The sequence below is a fragment of the Pteronotus mesoamericanus genome, unplaced genomic scaffold (genome assembly GCF_021234165.1).
Source record: "Pteronotus mesoamericanus isolate MK-2021 breed Mesoamerican mustached bat unplaced genomic scaffold, CSHL_Meso_final contig_50, whole genome shotgun sequence".
In the NCBI taxonomy this organism is placed as follows: domain Eukaryota; kingdom Metazoa; phylum Chordata; class Mammalia; order Chiroptera; family Mormoopidae; genus Pteronotus; species Pteronotus mesoamericanus.
The window spans coordinates 39,928,198-39,947,039 of NW_026555186.1; the positions used below are offsets into that span (position 1 = coordinate 39,928,198).

General features: G+C 37.3%; 1 protein-coding gene across 1 annotated transcript in view; it reads left to right on the forward strand.

Annotated features, from left to right (window-relative positions):
- The window catches only part of ADGRV1 (adhesion G protein-coupled receptor V1), a 507,230-nt gene extending 488,680 nt beyond the window's left edge, over window positions 1-18,550 (forward strand). The window contains exons 88-90 of the mRNA XM_054578596.1: window positions 9,898-10,089; window positions 12,433-12,610; window positions 18,220-18,550. Of these exons, the coding sequence (XP_054434571.1) occupies window positions 9,898-10,089; window positions 12,433-12,610; window positions 18,220-18,338 (489 nt within the window). The 3' untranslated portion in view covers window positions 18,339-18,550. The remainder of the gene's footprint in view (window positions 1-9,897; window positions 10,090-12,432; window positions 12,611-18,219) is intronic.
- Window positions 18,551-18,842: the final 292 nt, after the last annotated feature.

Here is an 18,842-nt window from a genome sequence, read left to right on the forward strand (position 1 = left end):
ACCAGATCAGTATTACATAAAGTGTTAAAGAGTTCTCTTTAGAGAAAAGATCAAAAACAAAATGGCAATAAATGCCTACAAGTTGTGACCTAATAAAAAAATGGAATTATATTCTGAAGGTGGAGCTATTGTAGTACAGGCTTTCACACTAGGTGAGTGTTCTAGGAACCCAACTGTATCAATGTACCAGCTGACATTGTTGAGAGAGTCTATATTTAGTTCAGTGAATTTTTTTGAAGACTTTCAACATGATTGCCCATTTCATTATGGGTGATCACAAGTACACCTGCCCACACTGCACTGAGTGTTCGCAAGTTTTTGACCGAAAACAACGTGACCCTGTACCCCAATCTCCCTCTTCACCTGATCTTACTTCCCCACCCAGCGACTTTCTTTTTTGTTTCCCTGGGTAAAAAAGCCCTCGAAGGGAAATATTTTGTTGATGTGGAAGAAGTGAAACAAAAAATGGCAGAAGCACTAAATGGTATCAAAATCAACAAGTCGAAGAACTGTTTTGAGCAGTGGAAAAACATCAAAATAGTTGTATTGCATAAAATGGAGAGTACTTTGAAGGTAACTGAAGTTTAAACATGAAAGAATAATACTTTTTTTTATAAATAATTCTGTTTTCAGGGATGCCCCTTTTATCTAGCAACAGTTGAATCTAAAAAACAAAATAAACAAATAAGGAGAACAGAAACAGAATCATAGATACAGAGAGCATTTTGATAGTTGCCAGATTGCGGGGGGAGGGGAATGGGTGAAAAAGGTGAAGGGATTAAGAAGTACAAATCGGTAGTTACAGAATAGTCATAGGGGGTGTCAAGTATGGCAAAGGGAATCGAGTAGCCAAAGAACATATATACAGGGCCCATGGAAATGAACAGCAGTGTGGGGGTTGTCTGGGGGAGTTGCGGGAGACTGAATGGAGAGGGAAAAGGGGAAAATTTGGGACAACTGTAGTAGAATAAACAATAAAATGTAATTTTAAAGAAATTCTTACTGTTAGACAAAACTAAAAGTGAACTTTTGAATCGTCTTTTTAAAAGATTTTTATTTATCTTTAGAGAGAGGGGAAGGGAGGGAGGAAAACATCAGTGTATGGTTGCCTCTCATGTGCCCCCTGCTGGATTCTGGCCCACAACCCAGACATATGTCCTGACTGGGAATCAAACCGGCGACCCTTTGGTTCACAGGCCAGCACTCAATCTACTGAGCCATGCCAGCCAGGGCTGAATAGTCTTTTCTGCATAGAAAAACCATAACAGAAGGCATGAAAACAACCTATTTTATCTTCTTATTGTTGTAGTTGTTATTATTAATTATCTCAATCCATAGACTGGCTATTTTCAGTTGCCTATTGCAGAGATTTCTCAGAATAAATCAAAAATGACTTCAAAAGGTTATTTTAAAAAATACTTACAACAAGACAAATATATAATCATGGTATACTTGGTACTTATATAATTTCAATCTAAAGTATTTTTTACATTCAAAGCTTATTCCAACTTGATTCCCTCATCCTCTTTTTGTTAAAACCTTAAAAAATTTAGTCTCAGATTCCCAAACTTTTCTATTTTATTTAGTTCATCTCAGTACTCTTATAACCACCTTTGGTCTTCACTGTCCCACAATCCTAATACCCAACTTGCTTGATTCGTAGTTCTGCAAATTTTCTGATCTAGGGAATCTCAGAGGGTTGGTTGGGTGAGGAATTTGTGTTCCTGTAACTATTAAAAAAAACGCTTAATTCTCAGTTTCTTCTGTCTTGCCAGAAATAGTCTTGCTCCTGATAAGTATGATGGCTGCTAAGGTCTCACTGCTTTGACACTTAGAAACGAGGAATGTTGAGAATCTTGGAGATCAGGCAGGGGAGAACAAGGAGAGGGTGGAGGAGCAGTGATCGGATGATGAGATCTCTGAGGCATCACCTAGTAATTGTCTTTTTATTCATGAGCATTTATTATGAACAAGACTGACCAAATGTTTCTTGTGTCTGTAAGTGACATATGTTCTTAAATTACAGATAGAAGGCCTGATTACATAAAAGGAAAAATATATTGTTTATACTCTGAATATTTATGATAAAAACCTAGAGAGTTGCTGTTTCTAGAGATTACATGATTTCCACTAGGCATCCTATCTAATCCCAAACCTCGAAAGTGAAGACCTGCTACTCAGATTTTTAGTCATAGACATTTCTGAAGCCAGCTGACTCAACCAACTGAACTTTTCTTGACTCTACTAGTTCTGAATAATGTGCCTTAAATTAAAAAGAAATTTAGAAGAATTGTATACAATCTGTAATGAACACTAGATAATTCCCTACCCACCCAAGGATTTTTCAAAGCAATAAGTAATAATTGTTCCTATAGATTTCTAAGTATTTCCATTGTGCTGACTAACCAATGGCTATCAAAATGAACTCACTTGCTTCCTTTCTCTGTACATAAAAAGCAGACTGTAATTTTTATTATAAAGAAGAACACTAACAAAAGCAATGTAAAGTGGGAAAAATAAGAACAGTTAAAAAATACAAAACAATGAAAGTTCAGATTCGTACTTTTCTCATACCTGAAAAAAAGTATAAATGCAGAAATATTGTATTGGTCTTTTCAATTCTGTCATTGGCATGAAATCCATTGTCTTCGTTTCTAAGTCACTGGCGATGCAAAGGAGCAGTAGGTCACCAGCTCAAGAGCAGTGAGAGGCCAGGAGCAGAGATCACAGAGACTGTGGCAAGGGTGTCTGCCAAGGGGGGAGCCAAAGCAGAAAGCTGTGATACCCTGTAAGGAGAAGAAGCCACAGGAAGGGTCAACAGCAGTATGCAGACTCTGCCCCAGCAGACACAGCCAGGAAGTCAGCTGGAGGCAGAGCACCAAGCAGGCCCCCACTGGAGGGGCACTGACCCGGAAGAGCAGAGACCCAGCTAGGAGTAGATGCTTCATTCTCCTGAGAGTGTCTTGGCTCATGAAACATGGGAAACAAAAAGACTAGATCAAAGCAACATTTTATTGAACTACTACTGAATTACCTAACTATAGTGAGAGAATTAGAGGATTAAAATCACCCCATGCCTCAGACCCATATTGTCCCTACATCATCCTACTCTCTCCCACTAATGAAACTTAAAAGCTATAATCTCTTTACAAATATTTCTTTTGTTTTAAAGATTTTGTTTATTTTTAGAGAGAGGGGAAGGTAGGAAGAAAGAGAGGGCGAGACCCAGAAACATTGATGGGTTGCCTCTCACACGCCCCCAACTGGGGACCTGGTCCACAACCTAGGCATGTGTCCTGACCGGGAATTGAACCTTTTGGCTTGCAGGCCAGCACTCAGTCCACTGAGCCACACCAGCCAGAGCTTAGCAAGTATTTCTTTAACTCATTATGTGTGTCAGGGACCATGATATAAGCTAAAAATACACAACAGCGTACTGGACATAATCTCATTTTTCCTAGGAGAGTACAGATTAGTGGAATATATTTGTAATCACAAATTTATAATTTTTGAGCTAAAGAAAGTCTAATTTTATTGACGCTTTTATTCCTCTAAGTTCCTTATGCTGCATTGTTTTGTCACTTTCTCAGGCTATCTAAAAGGTAGGTGACTTTGATTAGGCTGCTTGTATGACTCCACTGCCTTTTTTTTAACTGTTTTTCATAACAGAATTAACATACACTGGAAGATTTTGAAATTGTATGTTTTCCCTATGTCTCTGAAAACATTATTCCTATTACCTTAATATCTTTATGTTCAAAGTTTTAAAATAGGAAAGAACAACAAAAATAATAAATGGTTCATGTGTCCATATTCCCAATATATAGAATTGATCATTACTAATATACTGACAAATTTTCTTGGAGATTTTTTTAAATTTTGTTTTGTTAAATCACTTATTTTGGGAAAATATGATAAATATTTATTATAAAGAGTTGAAACAGAATAAAAGTATAAAAATTAAAAATGTTGAAAATAATTTCAAACTTTCTCCATAAGTAATCCTCATTAATATTAGGTGTCCATAATAGAAACTGATGACCAGGAATTTTCTAAATTTGAAAAGCTTAGAGAACCCCAAACAAAGAAAAATGCACTTCAGCATATCATAGTCAGACTTTTGAAAACTCTAAAAAGGAAAAGATGAGGGCAGCTTGGGGAAGTGAAGTGAAAATTGTATACAAGGAAATAATGATAAAAATTAACACTATTCTCATCAGAAACTCTGGAAACCAGAAGACAATGGAATAACATCTTTAAAAAAAGATGTTATTTAGTTAGTTAGTTAGTTAGTTAGAGGGGAAGGTAGGGAGAAAAAGAGGGAGAGAAACATCAGTATCAGAGAGAAACACCCATTGGTTGCCTCTCAGACCCTCACGCAGGGACCAGACCTCCAACCCAGGTATGTTCCCTGACCGGGAATCAAATGGCAACCTTTTTTTTTTTGGCAGGACGATGTCCCTCCAACTGAGCCATGCCAGCCAGGGCTGGAAGGACATCTTTAAAGACCCAAACCAAAAACCAAAAAATAATCTCTTAAGATAGAATTTTATATCCAGTGAAGTGGTGGAATAATAATAATGGTGGTGGAATAAAGACATTTCGATGCAGACAAAAGGTGAAAGAATTTATTTCCAACAAATCTGAACTACAACAAATGCTGAAAAGAAGTTCTATAGGCTGAAGGAAAAGGGAAAGATGTGAGAGAAATCTAATTCTACAGAAAGGAATGAAGAACACCAGAAAGAGCAAATAAGCCATTAAATATAAAGGACCATTTTAAAAATCATTCCTACTTTATACAACATATGTCACCAAGTCTCTTTAAAGGTCATTAACTCTTAAAGTAAAAATAGTAACATTAAGTGAACATCATTCCAGACATCTTTCTAGGCATACTAAATATGATAGGATGCATAGATATAAATAAATTTTAAATATGTGACTATATAGTTACTATAATATTCAAAAATTAATTTCATTTTACTTAAATTTGTGACAGAAAAATAAAATGGAAGAGAAATAATTGTTTAATTTCAAAAATGCTTCTATGTCACAAAAATATTCTAATTACCACAGGAAAGAGAACTGGTCTGTTATAAATTAAGAAAGGAAATTATAAATGCATTAAAGATTAGAATCACTAGTTTTTATCACCTAGGTATTTCAGTTTTATAGTATGATTCAGTACATGCTAAAAAAGATGATAGTCATTGGTACCCAGATCTCTTCCCAGCTCCAATCTTCCCAACTTTAGAATTATTTTTAGTTAATATTATGCTTTTTACATTGTCTGGGTACTTAACATTTACATTTGATGCTAACTGTAATTCCTATAATGTTTTTCAATATTGGTTGTGTATATAAATGCATGGTCCTTTTACATGATCCTTTTACCATCTTCTTTACTGAACTTATTTTTTCCCCTCTATGGGCAACTAATCTCTTTATGATTATATTTTATCATGTAGTTTAGGGGAGGGGCTCCCTAAGAAGATCCATGGATGCTGAAGTCCCAGCATTTCTTTTATGTTTGATAATTTTAAATTCTATATTGGCTGTGTACAATATTCTTGGACCACTTTTTTCCTCAAAACTTAATAGATATTGCTCCATTATCTTTAAGCACTGAAAGTTGATTTAAACAAGTCTAAAGCTGTCCTAAAATTTACCACTTATTAAGAGATTGGGGTATTAACAAATCTCTATCAAAATTCCCATAGTCCATGGTATTATACTTACAATTTCAATCTGCAGATTTAGTTCTTACTATATTTTTCAGGAAACTTTTCTTGTATTAACATTATATCTTTATTCATCTTCAGTTACATTTATTGGATTCCCTATTTCAAGGATAGCATTTATCAAACCTCGAGTAATTTTGTTACTATTAGCTTCTTAAATCCCCTTAATCTCTGTCTTTTTCATCTTAATTCACTGGAATGTTATATTAGCAAAATCTATTTATTTTCAAATTCTCTGAGTCATGATATGCCTTTTCCATAGTCAGTTCCAGCTACTGATACCGCAGTTTGTTCATTAACTGTCATGGCGTACAGTGAGATATGTGGCGTGAGGAAGATCAAGCCCTACTGCCTATAGATCTCTAGCTGTTTATTTCTCAAATATTTAAGTTTTGGCGTCGCTATAAAATTTAATATCTAGACTGATGCAATTATTTTTGTGCTATTGGCAGGCTAGGCACTATGACTTGAATATTTTTATTGTATCTCTGGTCAAAACTCTTTGTCAGAATCTTAAAATATATACTAGAAACAGGCCATGTGGAGTCAATATGTCAGGTTACTCAACACAGTTACCTCAGGGTTGCTGAGAGCCCTTGCTGTATGGGCGTGTTAATAGTCATTGCTGGAGAATGTAGTGCGAAGTCTGTCACGCTGGCCCCAATTGGCTGTGAGTGCAGGATAACATTCAGAATGCAGGAGAAAAAAATCATGAATTAATCTTTCACTTTGTTAAGAGACAAATAAAATTAAAGGAATGGGCCTGGGCAGCTGTTAAATGGATTTATTTAATGCATTCGATATGTTCACCACTTTTCTGTACCCTGAAGGAATTATGGGATGGGAGAGGCAGGCCCAAAGAGGATTGCTGACTAAGACAGCTTATGTGCAGTTATGGTTTGAATAGCTGGGTTTTTCCCTCTTCCGAGATCTTTTTCCAAGACCTACAAAACTTAACTGCTCCTAGTTGAGGGCTGGCTCTTAGCCCTCAGAGGGCACACGCGGGTTTCCTGTGCGTCCTTCAAGTCACCTTTGCCATTTGGCAGATGTGAAGCTCTGAGGCTTTTCCTTCTGAGACGCACAGCCTGATCAACTACCGATTTTTCTGCTCCTCACCTGTCACCACTCCTTGGTTGAATTTGTCCAATGGCAATGGCGAGTCTCTCTTACTTCCTAGAGAACTGATAGAAATTATTCTATTTTTTTTTTTGTTGACTTTATTGGAGTGGTTGATAGAAATTATTGAGATAATCAGCCAACATCTCCTGAACTTGTTTTGCTCCTTGATGATGTTAAAAACAGTTACCAACTTGTTGTGACTCACTAAATATTTGTTAATAAGTTTAAATTCCTGAATCAAAAGAAGTACAATATTGGTATAGTGGGAATGGTCAGTCTAGACACATCTAACTAAAACTTTCTAAAGCATTTTTCATCACTGAAGTAGAGATCCAACTAAATAATCAAAACAGCAATGCACAGAAAGAATTCCTTCTCTGTAAGCCTTCTCTAGATAAATAGGAAAAACAGATTATATATAGAAATAGATATAGATATATAGATACAGATATCCTGCTTCTAAAACAGTTAACCTATTATTTTGTAGGATATTGCTGCCTTTGTGAGCAACAGCCAAACATTTTATCCTTGCATCTCAGTGCCTGGCAGTGTGCATAGTGGGTTGTCAGCATATTCAAGTGAATAATTGACATTCTACATTATCTCTTAAAATTTTTTTACAGACTAGTATACAAGGAAGAACCTGAGATTTAATATGTAGTGTTTGGAATAGGGACTTGTTTTTACTCTGAGGTCAGAAACCTCCACAGCTGAGCACTTCGGATAATGAAGGTTCCTTTTCTGCATCTGTCCAGCTGAGGCTGGGCAGAGACAAATATCATACAATCTACATTTAAACACTCTTTTCTTTCCATATTAATGGTGTTTATGTTTCCTGGGGCACGTCTAAAGGATTCAAAGTATTTGCCGTATGTGTAAATAGGCTTTTAAGAAAAAATCGAGGTTTTCACATGCAAGCTATTTCAGCAGCCAGTTCCTTTCCTGAAGCACAAAAGGCTAGATATGGAAACAAACAAGAGAGAATGTGCTGTTTTAACAAGTGGGTCCTTAGAAATGGATTTAAAAGTATGGTTTTTGTTTCCTGATCTACCTCTTACCCTATCACTTCGTACCACTAGAGATCCTGAAATAAATCAGTTACATTCCCACAATTTTTAAGGCTGACAGTTTAATCTTTTTCCTGTTTTGTCTGTTGCTGTGGCCAATGTAATTAGGTCATACTCATGTGAAAAATTACTTGTACAAGAAAAAATTTTGGATGTGTATGTGTGTTTCCAGGAAGATTTGTTTCTGCTAATGTTCACAACATCATTTGCACATGAAAATAATTCACTTCTCCATAATTTATATTAACATTATTTCTAGAAAAACCCTAATTCAAAAGAAAGTTTATCACTAATTTTATGTCATTTTTAGAGTAATTACATTTAAAAATATTTTAGCAGCTAAACCATTGATTTCAAAACCTATTTGTTAATTAAGTAGATAGGAGGCCAACCCTGAAAAGGGGTCATTCCAGCAGAAAGGAGAAAAGGACCTAATTTTTAACAGTATTCCAGAAATGGCAACAGACATCAACTGCTAGCAGCCTATCTTGCAGATGTCCTCTAATTTCATTTTATAGTCAAAGTTAGCTGTAATTTTTGTCTTGTGTATTTTCTAATAGTCTTTTTTCTACTTATACCAGCAGATATAAGGTTCAAATCACAAATATATTATTTACTTTATTGCTGCTACACTCCTAGAAATGTTAGGAACCATGGGAGAGTGACAATTCCACATAGCGAGGATGGATACTTGTGTTTTATGAAAAACTAACATTAAGTCTTTTCCTCTTTAATAAGTTGAGCGCCTTGCTTTTATTTTTGTGGATTAACTTAAGAATTTCAGTAACTCAGGCAATTCTTATTTACTTCCAAAACTAAAACACCAAGATTAACATGCACAAGAGGCACAGTTCAACATGTTTTATCGGCTGAATGTAAAGGTCAAAATTAACAAGCCATATAGAAGCACCATTAGGAGTATACAGTAGATCCCTTGTAGAAATCATGAAGGAAAGCAGTGTAGGCACTGTTGGGAACACAAATACAAAATCTGAGTTGCTATCTATGATGGCAGCAGAGCAATTGTTAAAAATTTGACTTCACTGCAAAACAATTTAAAGGGGCAGCAGATCTTTTAAGAATGCACAAGTTAGCTTTATTGTTCTTATGTAACATTTACTGAGAAGCAAGGCATGCTAAAAATGAAGTAATACACAAAATTCCTGAGTCTCTACCCAGTGATTATATTTCCAAATGAGATAAGTGAGATATATAAACAAAATGAGAAGGCTTAATTAGTGCTGCCTTTCAGAAGCCTACAAAGTGGCTGGAACTAACTTCAACCATTTTGCTAAAGAAGAAAAAAATGAGAATAAGTGAGATATAGGAAAAGACAGTAAATTTCTGAAAGGCAAGAGGTTTTGTTTACTTTCTAAAACAATATATACAGTTAATGAGATGTACTTTTGTAAGTCTGTTTTTGTGTGTTAATAGGGCTACATTTCAGAGTTACTTATATTTTTGTTTTTGGTTGTTTTTTTGGTTTGTTTTTTGTTTTTGTTTTTTGTAATCCTCACCCAAGGACTTATTTACTGATTTGAGAGGCAAGGGGGAAACATTAATCAGCTGCCTCCTGTACATACCCCTACCAGGGTTCAAACCCGCAACTTAGGTGTGTGCCCTGATGGGGAGTTGAAGGAATTGAACTCACAACCTTTTGATGTACAGGATAATGCTCCAACCAACTGAGCCACCCAGCCAAGGGCCATAATTACTTATGACTTAACCAAGAAAAAACAGTTTGTTAATAAGAGAGCACTTTTCCCAAATGACGTGGAACAACATTTTCATGACATTTAGAAATTTGCAGTGGCCTCTTGCTAGACTTCTATCATTGTTCTGTAATCCCAGCTTTGGGGAGAGTTTAGAAAACATTTGGAGAAAATCACTATGCTAACAAACATGTTTATTCTTCAGCTATTGTAGCAGAACTTCTTTTAACACGCCAGTTTTCTTTTCCTTTGCAGGGACTTTACGTTTTCGTGGTCTATTTCATTCTACACAACCAAACTTGTTGCCCCATGAAGGCCAGCTACACAGTGGAAATGAATGGGCACCCAGGACCCAGCACAGCCTTCTTCACACCCGGGAGTGGAATGCCTCCTTCTGGAGGGGAAATCAGCAAGTCCACCCAGAATCTCATCAGTGCTATGGAGGAGGTGCCTGCCCTTACCCTTGCTCTCTGTCTCTGTCTCTGTCTCTGTCTCTGTCTCTGTCTCTTTCTCTCCCATATATGGCTTTTCCATCTCAAAAAGAGTGCAAGTCAAATGGTTCTATGTGACTTTTAAATCCTTTTCCTGCTGGCGTTTTCTGACCTACGGTATTTCATATGCTGACTATGGTATCATGCCTGTTATCGAATTCATTTTCTTCCCTGCCCCCTGACCTGTACTAACCAGCAGTTTGTACTAAGAGCTCAGACAAAGCATACTTTGTCATCTCTTTCTAGAAAATCTTCCAAATTTGACATGGCAGTAGCCAACTCAGCTTCAGAAATGGTTTTTTAAATACTGTTGTTCTTAAAAATACTTAAGCAGTTCTCTTTCTTCACCCATCCCAACTCATTGCCTCAATCCCAACAAATACTTGTAAAAATAGGCTGGAATTCTTTTCAATTTCAATACCAGAAAAGATTTTAGAACAAAGGCTTGGAAGAGTGCTTTAGCAGCACTGCTTTAGAAAATCTATCCAGAATGTCCTCTGTAAAATCTACCTCCCATTACTCTCTGCACCCTGTTCATATCATATTGGGTTGCTGTGTCTAAATCATATTGCCACCAACCTGTTAGTAATGCTGTCATAGCACTGGGACCATTGTTCAGATTTTAAATCATACCTTAAGATATTTGTCAGGAAAGAGGTGATATGCATGTCCCTGAAAATGTCTGCAGTGCCCAGGATGTGCTAGTCTACTATTTGTTGTTTAGCTCATGCTGCCCTCTCTTTATTAAAGAGCCATGGGGAAGAGTACTTGTATTTATTTACATCCTGAAAAATGGCAGAAAATCAAAGTACATGTGTCTAAAAAGGAAACAGTTTATAGATAGGTAGGTAAGAAGGAAGGAAGGAAGGAAGGAAGGAAGGAAGGAAGGAAGGAAGGAAGGAAGGAGGGAAGTCAGTCAGTCAGGCAGGCAGGCTACCTGTTCAGTAATATTTTTTTCTCTTTCATGTGAATATAGAAAGTAATTTTATCCATGTCAGGTTAAAATTAAGGTAAATGATCAAAAATCAAGTACAATATTTAAAATTGGAATATGTCTTTAGTACCATAAATATTTAGAAATCTAGTACCATGTCTATATCCCAGAAGTTCTCAAAACTGAATTATTTTCACATGAAAGTTGGAAACAAATAATTTTAGGATCAGCAATTCAGAATGAGTCTTTATTAAATTCTTTGTCCTTTTAATTGGTTACCCTTTCTAGTATTTGCCTTGATCTGAACTATACAGCACAATAATCATTAGCCATGTGTGGCTATGTAAATTTAAACTAACTAAAATCAAATAACATTAAAAATTTAGTTTATTAGTCACCATGTTCAAGTGCTCAATAGCCACATGTATCTGGCAGCTACCATAAAGGAGAATGCAGATATAGTGCCTATGTATCATCACAGAAAGTTCTGTTGAACACTGCGGTTCTAGATGTTTAACTTCTTAGTGAAATTTTTAAAGATTTTTCCTTCTCTCAAACTTATTTCTACAGTCTTTGGGTCACTTTTCTCCATCTGTGGCATCCCTGCAGTCGCTCAGAAAAGCTTATATGGGGAGGCAGCAGCTGCAACAGTTCAGTTCCTGGGCCTGAGCCGCTACTTGAATGTTCATTTGGGGTGTTGCGCAGCGGCATACCTCAACGTGTGTTCTGCATTCCTCAGAGGCTTACAATTGGCCTTGATTCAGCTGTCAATGAGGGACTGTTAGAGACATTCTAGAAAGCCTTGCAGAGAAGGGAAAGTATTAGGAAAGGAAGGATTAAGGGGTTTTCCTCAGTAACCAAGGGGGAAGTAACTATGTTTAATTATTTCAGAATAGAACTATCTTTTTAATCATTTAATTTTTAAAAAGAAGGAGTTTCTAATGCTACCAGAGAATTTTTTTCAATTCATTATGTCCTGATAGATAGCTACCATATTTTAAATTGTGTTTTGTATCTTAAAGATTAAGAGGGTTCCTGTCCAGTTCTCATATTTTTAACAGTTTTCTTTGCACAATACATTTCTTTAAAAGTAAAAGGTATTGATTGGATTAAAAATAATTTTTATCCTCACACATGACTGAATAGAAACCTGCAAGTAATCCTGATAGAGAAATCATTTAGAATCACCAGATTAGATTGTCTCATGGAGAAACATCTTTAAAAAACAAACTTATAATTAAAGGTCTTAATTCTAAACAGTTCAACAGCCTTTGCACTTGGTCTGTGTATAATTTATACACATTCAGAATAAATATGTCTGTATTCATATTATGGTTTCCTTTTCTCCCCATCCAACCCAAAAAGGTGCCACCTGACTGGGAGAGAGGATCCTTCCAACAAGCCAGTCAGACCAGTCCTGACTTAAAGCCAAGTTCACAAAATGGCGCCACATTCCCTTCCTCTGGAGGATATGGCCAGGGGTCATTGATAGCTGATGAGGAGTCCCAGGAGTTTGATGACTTAATATTTGCTTTAAAAACTGGTATGTATGAACCCACAAACTACATTAGAAGTAGGCACTCTCAGTATTCTACAATTTATATTTTCTTCACATGAAGTTGCGTAAGTATAGTTACCCTTATTACAGCCGGATTCTCATGACCCATTCCTAATCTCAGCCTAAATCTAGGTTATTTTGTTCTTGATACCAAACATAACACAACCTCAAAATAATTTACAATTTGGTTTTTAAAAAGGGCACACTCTTAACTAAATATAAATATCTCTGTCTTGGAATTGTTCTAGAACACCAAAATACTATTGAGATGAGTTCAGTGTTGTAAGACAGTCTGAAAGGGATTTCACTGAGAGTTTTGCCTCTGATCTGCTGAAGAGACTTTCTTATGGAATATCTTTAAAGCAGAAACTTTCAAAGGCAGCATAGTGGGCCTCATGTAGTTTTACAGTTTTCAAAGTTCCATTGCATACAGTATTCCATTGGCTCTTCCTATAAGTTCAACCCTGCTCTACCTGTGGCCCAATGGAAAGCTGTTTTCAAATCAAATATGTAGTTATTTTTCTATCATATGTTTACTCAGAAAAATGTTGAACAGTGTTTAAAAAATTTCAGTGAAATTTCATTTCTAGATGTACAACGAAGCAAGAAGATATGTCCATCCATGCTCAGGTGAAACTATTGAAATAATAATTCAAAAGTACATTTTACTCTCTCTCTAGATATATATCCATATATTCAGATTAGTGCTTGACACTTGGTAAACCTTTTGTATAGATATTGTTAGAGAATGAATGAGTGAATATGGAACTTGGAATTTTCTTGGAGGAATAAACATTCATACAAACGTGACATAAGGAATAAGTAATATAAGTAGTAGTGGAAATAGTTATTAATTATCGAGGAAATCAAGGAAATTTTTTTAAAACCCTCTTCATTGATTCTTAAAGAATGTATAGGTTTTAAATAGCAAAAGAGTGGAGGAAAAGCATCATTGATGGAGGGAGTAGAATTAGTCAAAGCCCAGGCTCACACGTGCACAGCCTGCTTGGGGAGAACAAGCAATGCAGTGTGGCTGGGGCGGAGGGGGAGTGGAGCCAGGCAGTGGGAAAAAAGGCCTGACAGGTAGTTGGGCTGCATGGTTAAAAATTTACTGTAGTTCCCCCAACTGGGTTTCAGAGTCATCCTCAATGGGAAAATCCTCTGAGTATATTTGGGAAACTGCGAAGATTTACAAGACACACTACCATTTTAACAGCTCTAACAAGCCCTAGCTTAAAGATACCCACTTCCCTCAGTTTAACCTGGTGTTTTCAGAACACATGTAATGACAGATTCACTTGGGGAAGCAGAACACTTCCTGGTATTTTGCATAATATTTAAATGCTGTTCAGATGGCACACTAAGGAGTGGGATTTTTATAGAACCTAGGGAGCCATGGTGGTTTATGAGCAGAGGAAGGTATGTTCCTAGTGGTTTTTGAGGCAAAATAACTCTTATGAAAGTGGGAAAAATAAGTTTAAAAGCAAAGTCAGAAAGGCTGTGTGGTTGTTACAATTGTCCAAAGGAAAGTGGTCCGAGTCTCAGATTTGGGGAGTAGAAATAAAAAAGAGAAGATGAACACAGGAGGAATGCTGAGGAGGCAGAGAGGGCAATCAGCAAAGGCTCATGCTTCTCTTCCAGGTGACTAAACAGTTGTATAAAGAGCATCTGTTCACTTGTGTGCAGGGGAAATCTGGTAAGTTCAGATGTGTACCTATTAGTCATTAGGCCTGGTGGCTCTTAAATAGTCAGATTTAAAGGATCTTGGGTGAGGGTTCAGGGTCCAGGGTATTGATTTGACATGCATCCATTTAGAGATTGTATTTGAAGCAATGGGGATGAATATGGTTGGTCTGGGAGAGTGGAAGGAAAGAGATGAGAAGGAAAAAAAGGTGAGAAAGTAGAACGTGAGGGAGAAAGAGAAAGGAAGAGAAACAAGAAGAACATCCTAGATGATATCTACGTTTAAAAAGTGAATAAAAGTGCCCTGACCAATGTGGCTCGGTTGGTTGGGTGTTGTCCCACAGAGTGAAAGGTCACTGGGTTGATCCCTGGTTAGGGCACACGCAGGGGTTTTGGGATCAGTCCCCAGTTGGGGTGCATACAAGAAACAGCAGATAGATGCTTCTCTCCCTCTCTTTCTTCCTCCCTTCCCCTCTCTCTAAAAAGAAAGAAAGAAAATCTTTTTTAAAAGAAGAATGAATAGAGGAGGGTCCCAGAGTGGGAACCATATAGCATGGTAAGAAAGAGAACTAAAGAGAGGAGAGAATTTCATGAAGAAGGGTGTGCACAAATGCATGAAATGCTCCTTAGCATTAGGACTAAAGCGGGGGGCGGGGGGCGCAGGGGGCTTTCAGATTATAAGTAACTCTCAAGGAAGATTATGTCCCCAGCGCTACACATAAAATGAATTCTTGCAGCATTATTCAATTAGATGTGGGTCCTATATATATAACAAATATTACATGCATTCAGTTCAAGAATGTATGGAATGACTTCCTTACCTATAGATAGAGTTTAGTATTCCTGAGAGTTTATTACACTCGTTAGGAAATAAATACTTCAAAAGACTAATTTAAAAGTCTCCCACATTGGTTTGCTTTATTTTAGGAAAAGATTCTATAAAAATCAAGCACCATCGCCTATACGGTTTCCATCTTAGAATGTGGTGAAAGCAAAAGAATGGGCCACATGCCATTCTATCTACAGCAGAGTTTACAGTTGGCACACAGGCCAGATTTGGCCCAAAAATGTGTTTTGTTTGACTCTCATAGCATTTTAGCATTTTTGAGACAAAAATTTAAACCTTGAGATAGCTCATCAAAATCAAGAATTTTTTAAAAAATCCAGCAACAGAGTGATTGGAGTTGAGTAATAGTCTTTAGATGGAAGGTCAGCTCTTTGGCTTCTCCGGTGGTCACCAGACCTGCATTACTGGTTTTTACTAGCTTTACTGTGACATTTTATTTTGCAAACCTTGATCTGTCTCAGGTTCACCTTCACTATGGGCCACTCCAAGTCAAGTGGGTCTTCTAAGTCTTTTTTCATTTAAACCCCTAATTGACTTCTAAAAGTTATGTAACCCCTTGCATATATTTCAGTGAACATCTAAAGATTTTCATCGTAAGTTTCAATAGTACCAAATAACATAAATGTTAGTGTTTTAAAATTAAAATTTTTCATTATTCCATTAAACTCATTCAAGGAGTTTAAATTCCATAGCAATTTGATACCCATTGTTATTCATTTCATTTTTAAAATATATAAACAACCTTGCCCAGACTGGTGTGGCTCAGTGGGTTGGATGTCGTCTGCAAACAGAAAGTTCACTGGTTCAATTCCCGGTCAGGGTACATGCCTGGATTTGCAGGCCAAGTCCCCAGTTGAGGGCACACAAGAGGCAACCACACATTGATGTTTCTCTCCTTCTTTTTGTCCCTCCCTTCCCTACTCTCTAAAAATAAATAAATAAAATCTTTTTAAAAATATGAACAGCCTTCTTATTTGTAGTTAGAAAATTTACAGCATTCTCTTTTCTCATTGAACTTAGTACACATTTTTCTTCATGACTTACATATACATTATATGTAAAGGTACCATAAAATTCATCACCCAAACCAGAGCAACTTGAGAGAGTAAAGGAGATGTGATTAAAAATTTTTCAGGTATAAACTAGAACATTTTAAGTATTGCATCCTTGAACTCCCTGCTTTGAAGGAATAGTGAAAGAAGTATTTGTGAAAGGGTATGGACATAGATCTTGATGGATGGACAGCAAGACACACAGGCTGGACTTAATGTGGCACATCCAGGACCTGTTGAGATACCTGATCACTTTGAGAAAGTTCTCCAATGGGCAATGGTTGAAATGTCTGTTCTGTAGAGTATAGTGAGGTTAGGGAGTGTCGTAAGCCCATGTACAGGGTTTCAGGCTTGGTGCAGATGACCATAGGAACTAATGTTTGTTCTTGAGAAGGAAAGGTCAGTGGAATGCTGAATAGATCAGAGGTGCAAAATGAGTACTAAAAGTGGAAAAAGCATTTGCAGAAGCTGGGATGCAGAACATAGTTTGTTAACCCATACAACAAACATTTGCTGAATACCCACAGTGTGCTGGGCCCTGTCCTATGAGCTAGGAATATAAGGGTATGAAGGATGTAATCCAATGGGGAAGTCAGAAATTTTGAAAGAGAATCCTGTTTCCATGGGTAGAGGAGCTGATACAGGAAGAGTAGAGGCAGCCAGATTAAGGAGTTGGGGAATGAGAAGAGAATCCCTGGCAGTGCCAACATAAGAGCGTGGTGTATGTAATAAGGGTGTGACCAGCAACTCTAGTGAGACATCAGGCTGGAGAGGAGGCAGGGGTCAGGTGGGTATTGTAGGCCTTGGTGCAGGGCTGGAGATAAGACCTCCAGTGATCACAGAGCAGGGGGAGATGCAAGAGAAAGCAGGCCTCTGGAGATCAGAGGGTGGGGTGGGCAAGAACAGTGTCACAGAAGCAGAAGGAGGAAGTGGGGTTTTGGCAGCAGTCTTTAACAGAGAGAAATGGGAAGGGAAGAGACCCAGAAGAGGGAGGGTTTGACCAGAAGGTCATTAATGGCCTCTTCCTTCCGTCCCAAATAGGGTAAGACAAAGCTAATTCACCATCTTCCCATAGCTACCAAGTCTGCAGAATAGCCTTTCCTGCCTCACAGGTAGGAAAGAAGGCCTCAGCTCCCAACAACTGCCTTTTCACTTTCTTTCTTGTTTGGAGTCTCATGTGCAATAAATTCATATGGCAGCATGCCCTGTGACCGCATCCCCATTCTGTGTGTGTATGTGCGTGTGTGTGTGTATGTGTGTGTGTACATGTGGGGTGTGTGTGTGAAGAGAGACCATGAGAGTTTGCAAATTAGAGAAGAAAAGAATAAGGTGTTACTCTAGCATAGTGTAAAATTTTCTGACTTATTCTGAGCTGCAAAAAAAGTAGTGAATAGTGGAGCTTTCTCAAAACCGACTCTGGGTGCTATCTCTGACTAACAGCTAGCTTTTGGGGATTCTTGTGTGGATCTGTTTTGGCACTGTGTTGCATAATTATTTTTATCTCGGGATCAGATCTGAGTCATTCAGAGCCTAAGTCTCCGGGCACTGATGTGGCACCAGGTGTTGCCGGCGCATGCCTTTCTTCTTGAATCACTGCCCACACTGACTGAGTCTCAGCTGAAGGGACTCGTGGATTCAGTCATGCGGGGTGGAGGTTATATGATTTTGAATGGCAAGTCCACCCCCCTGCTGAAAAATTCTGATAACCTGCCTGAATTTTTTTTTTTTAATTTTAGTAAGCCCACAGTTAAGAAATGCTGTTCTTGGGAGGAAGTTATACTTGTCAACCATTAAGAACCCAAACTTGTATCTTTAGAAATTAATTTTATTTCTAAAAACTACCAAAAGGAATTTAAAGTATAGTTTTATAATTGTATTTATTCTAAATCTAAAGCTCACTTTTTACTAATATACTAGAAATAAACAAACATGTGTTGACTTAATGTAACTTGACACTTGATTCACTGCACTAATAGTTGGGAGATTTTGTATTTATTCCTTTTCGATTGCAGGTGCTGGTCTCAGTGTCAGTGATAATGAATCTGGTCAAGGCAGCCAGGAAGGCGGCACGTTGACGGACTCCCAGATCGTAGAACTCAGGAGGATACCCATCGCCGACACCCATCTCTAGCAGCACAGTAGAACACTAGAATGAGGATACTTTCATATTTGTATTGGCTTTGTGCTAAAACTCTATAAGTACACGAAGCCATGTGATAGAAATCTGTGATCTGTATTGGATTTAACCCAGAAGTGATTGTTGTGTTGGAATATAAGTCGTTTATCTTTGAGCAACCTGAAAACTCGCTGTTAAAGTGAAAGACTGGATCTAGTTATATCAGTTAATAGAATGTACATATTCCAAGAATATTAGTTGTTTTTTTTAATCATCCTATAGGCTAATATTGCTTAATAAAAGTAATAACAATCAATAAAAACAGTTGAATCCTTTTGGCATCTCCTGGGCTCATTATTTAGGAGGAAATGTGCATGAGTAAAGAAACAAACTCCAGGCCTAGATGATGTTACCTACTCTGCTTCTTCCAGCATCGATAAAGGTGGTCCAGACTCAGGGCTTCACAACATCCTGAAGACTTTCATTCCTAAAAACCATAAAATGTATTTTCTGCTGATG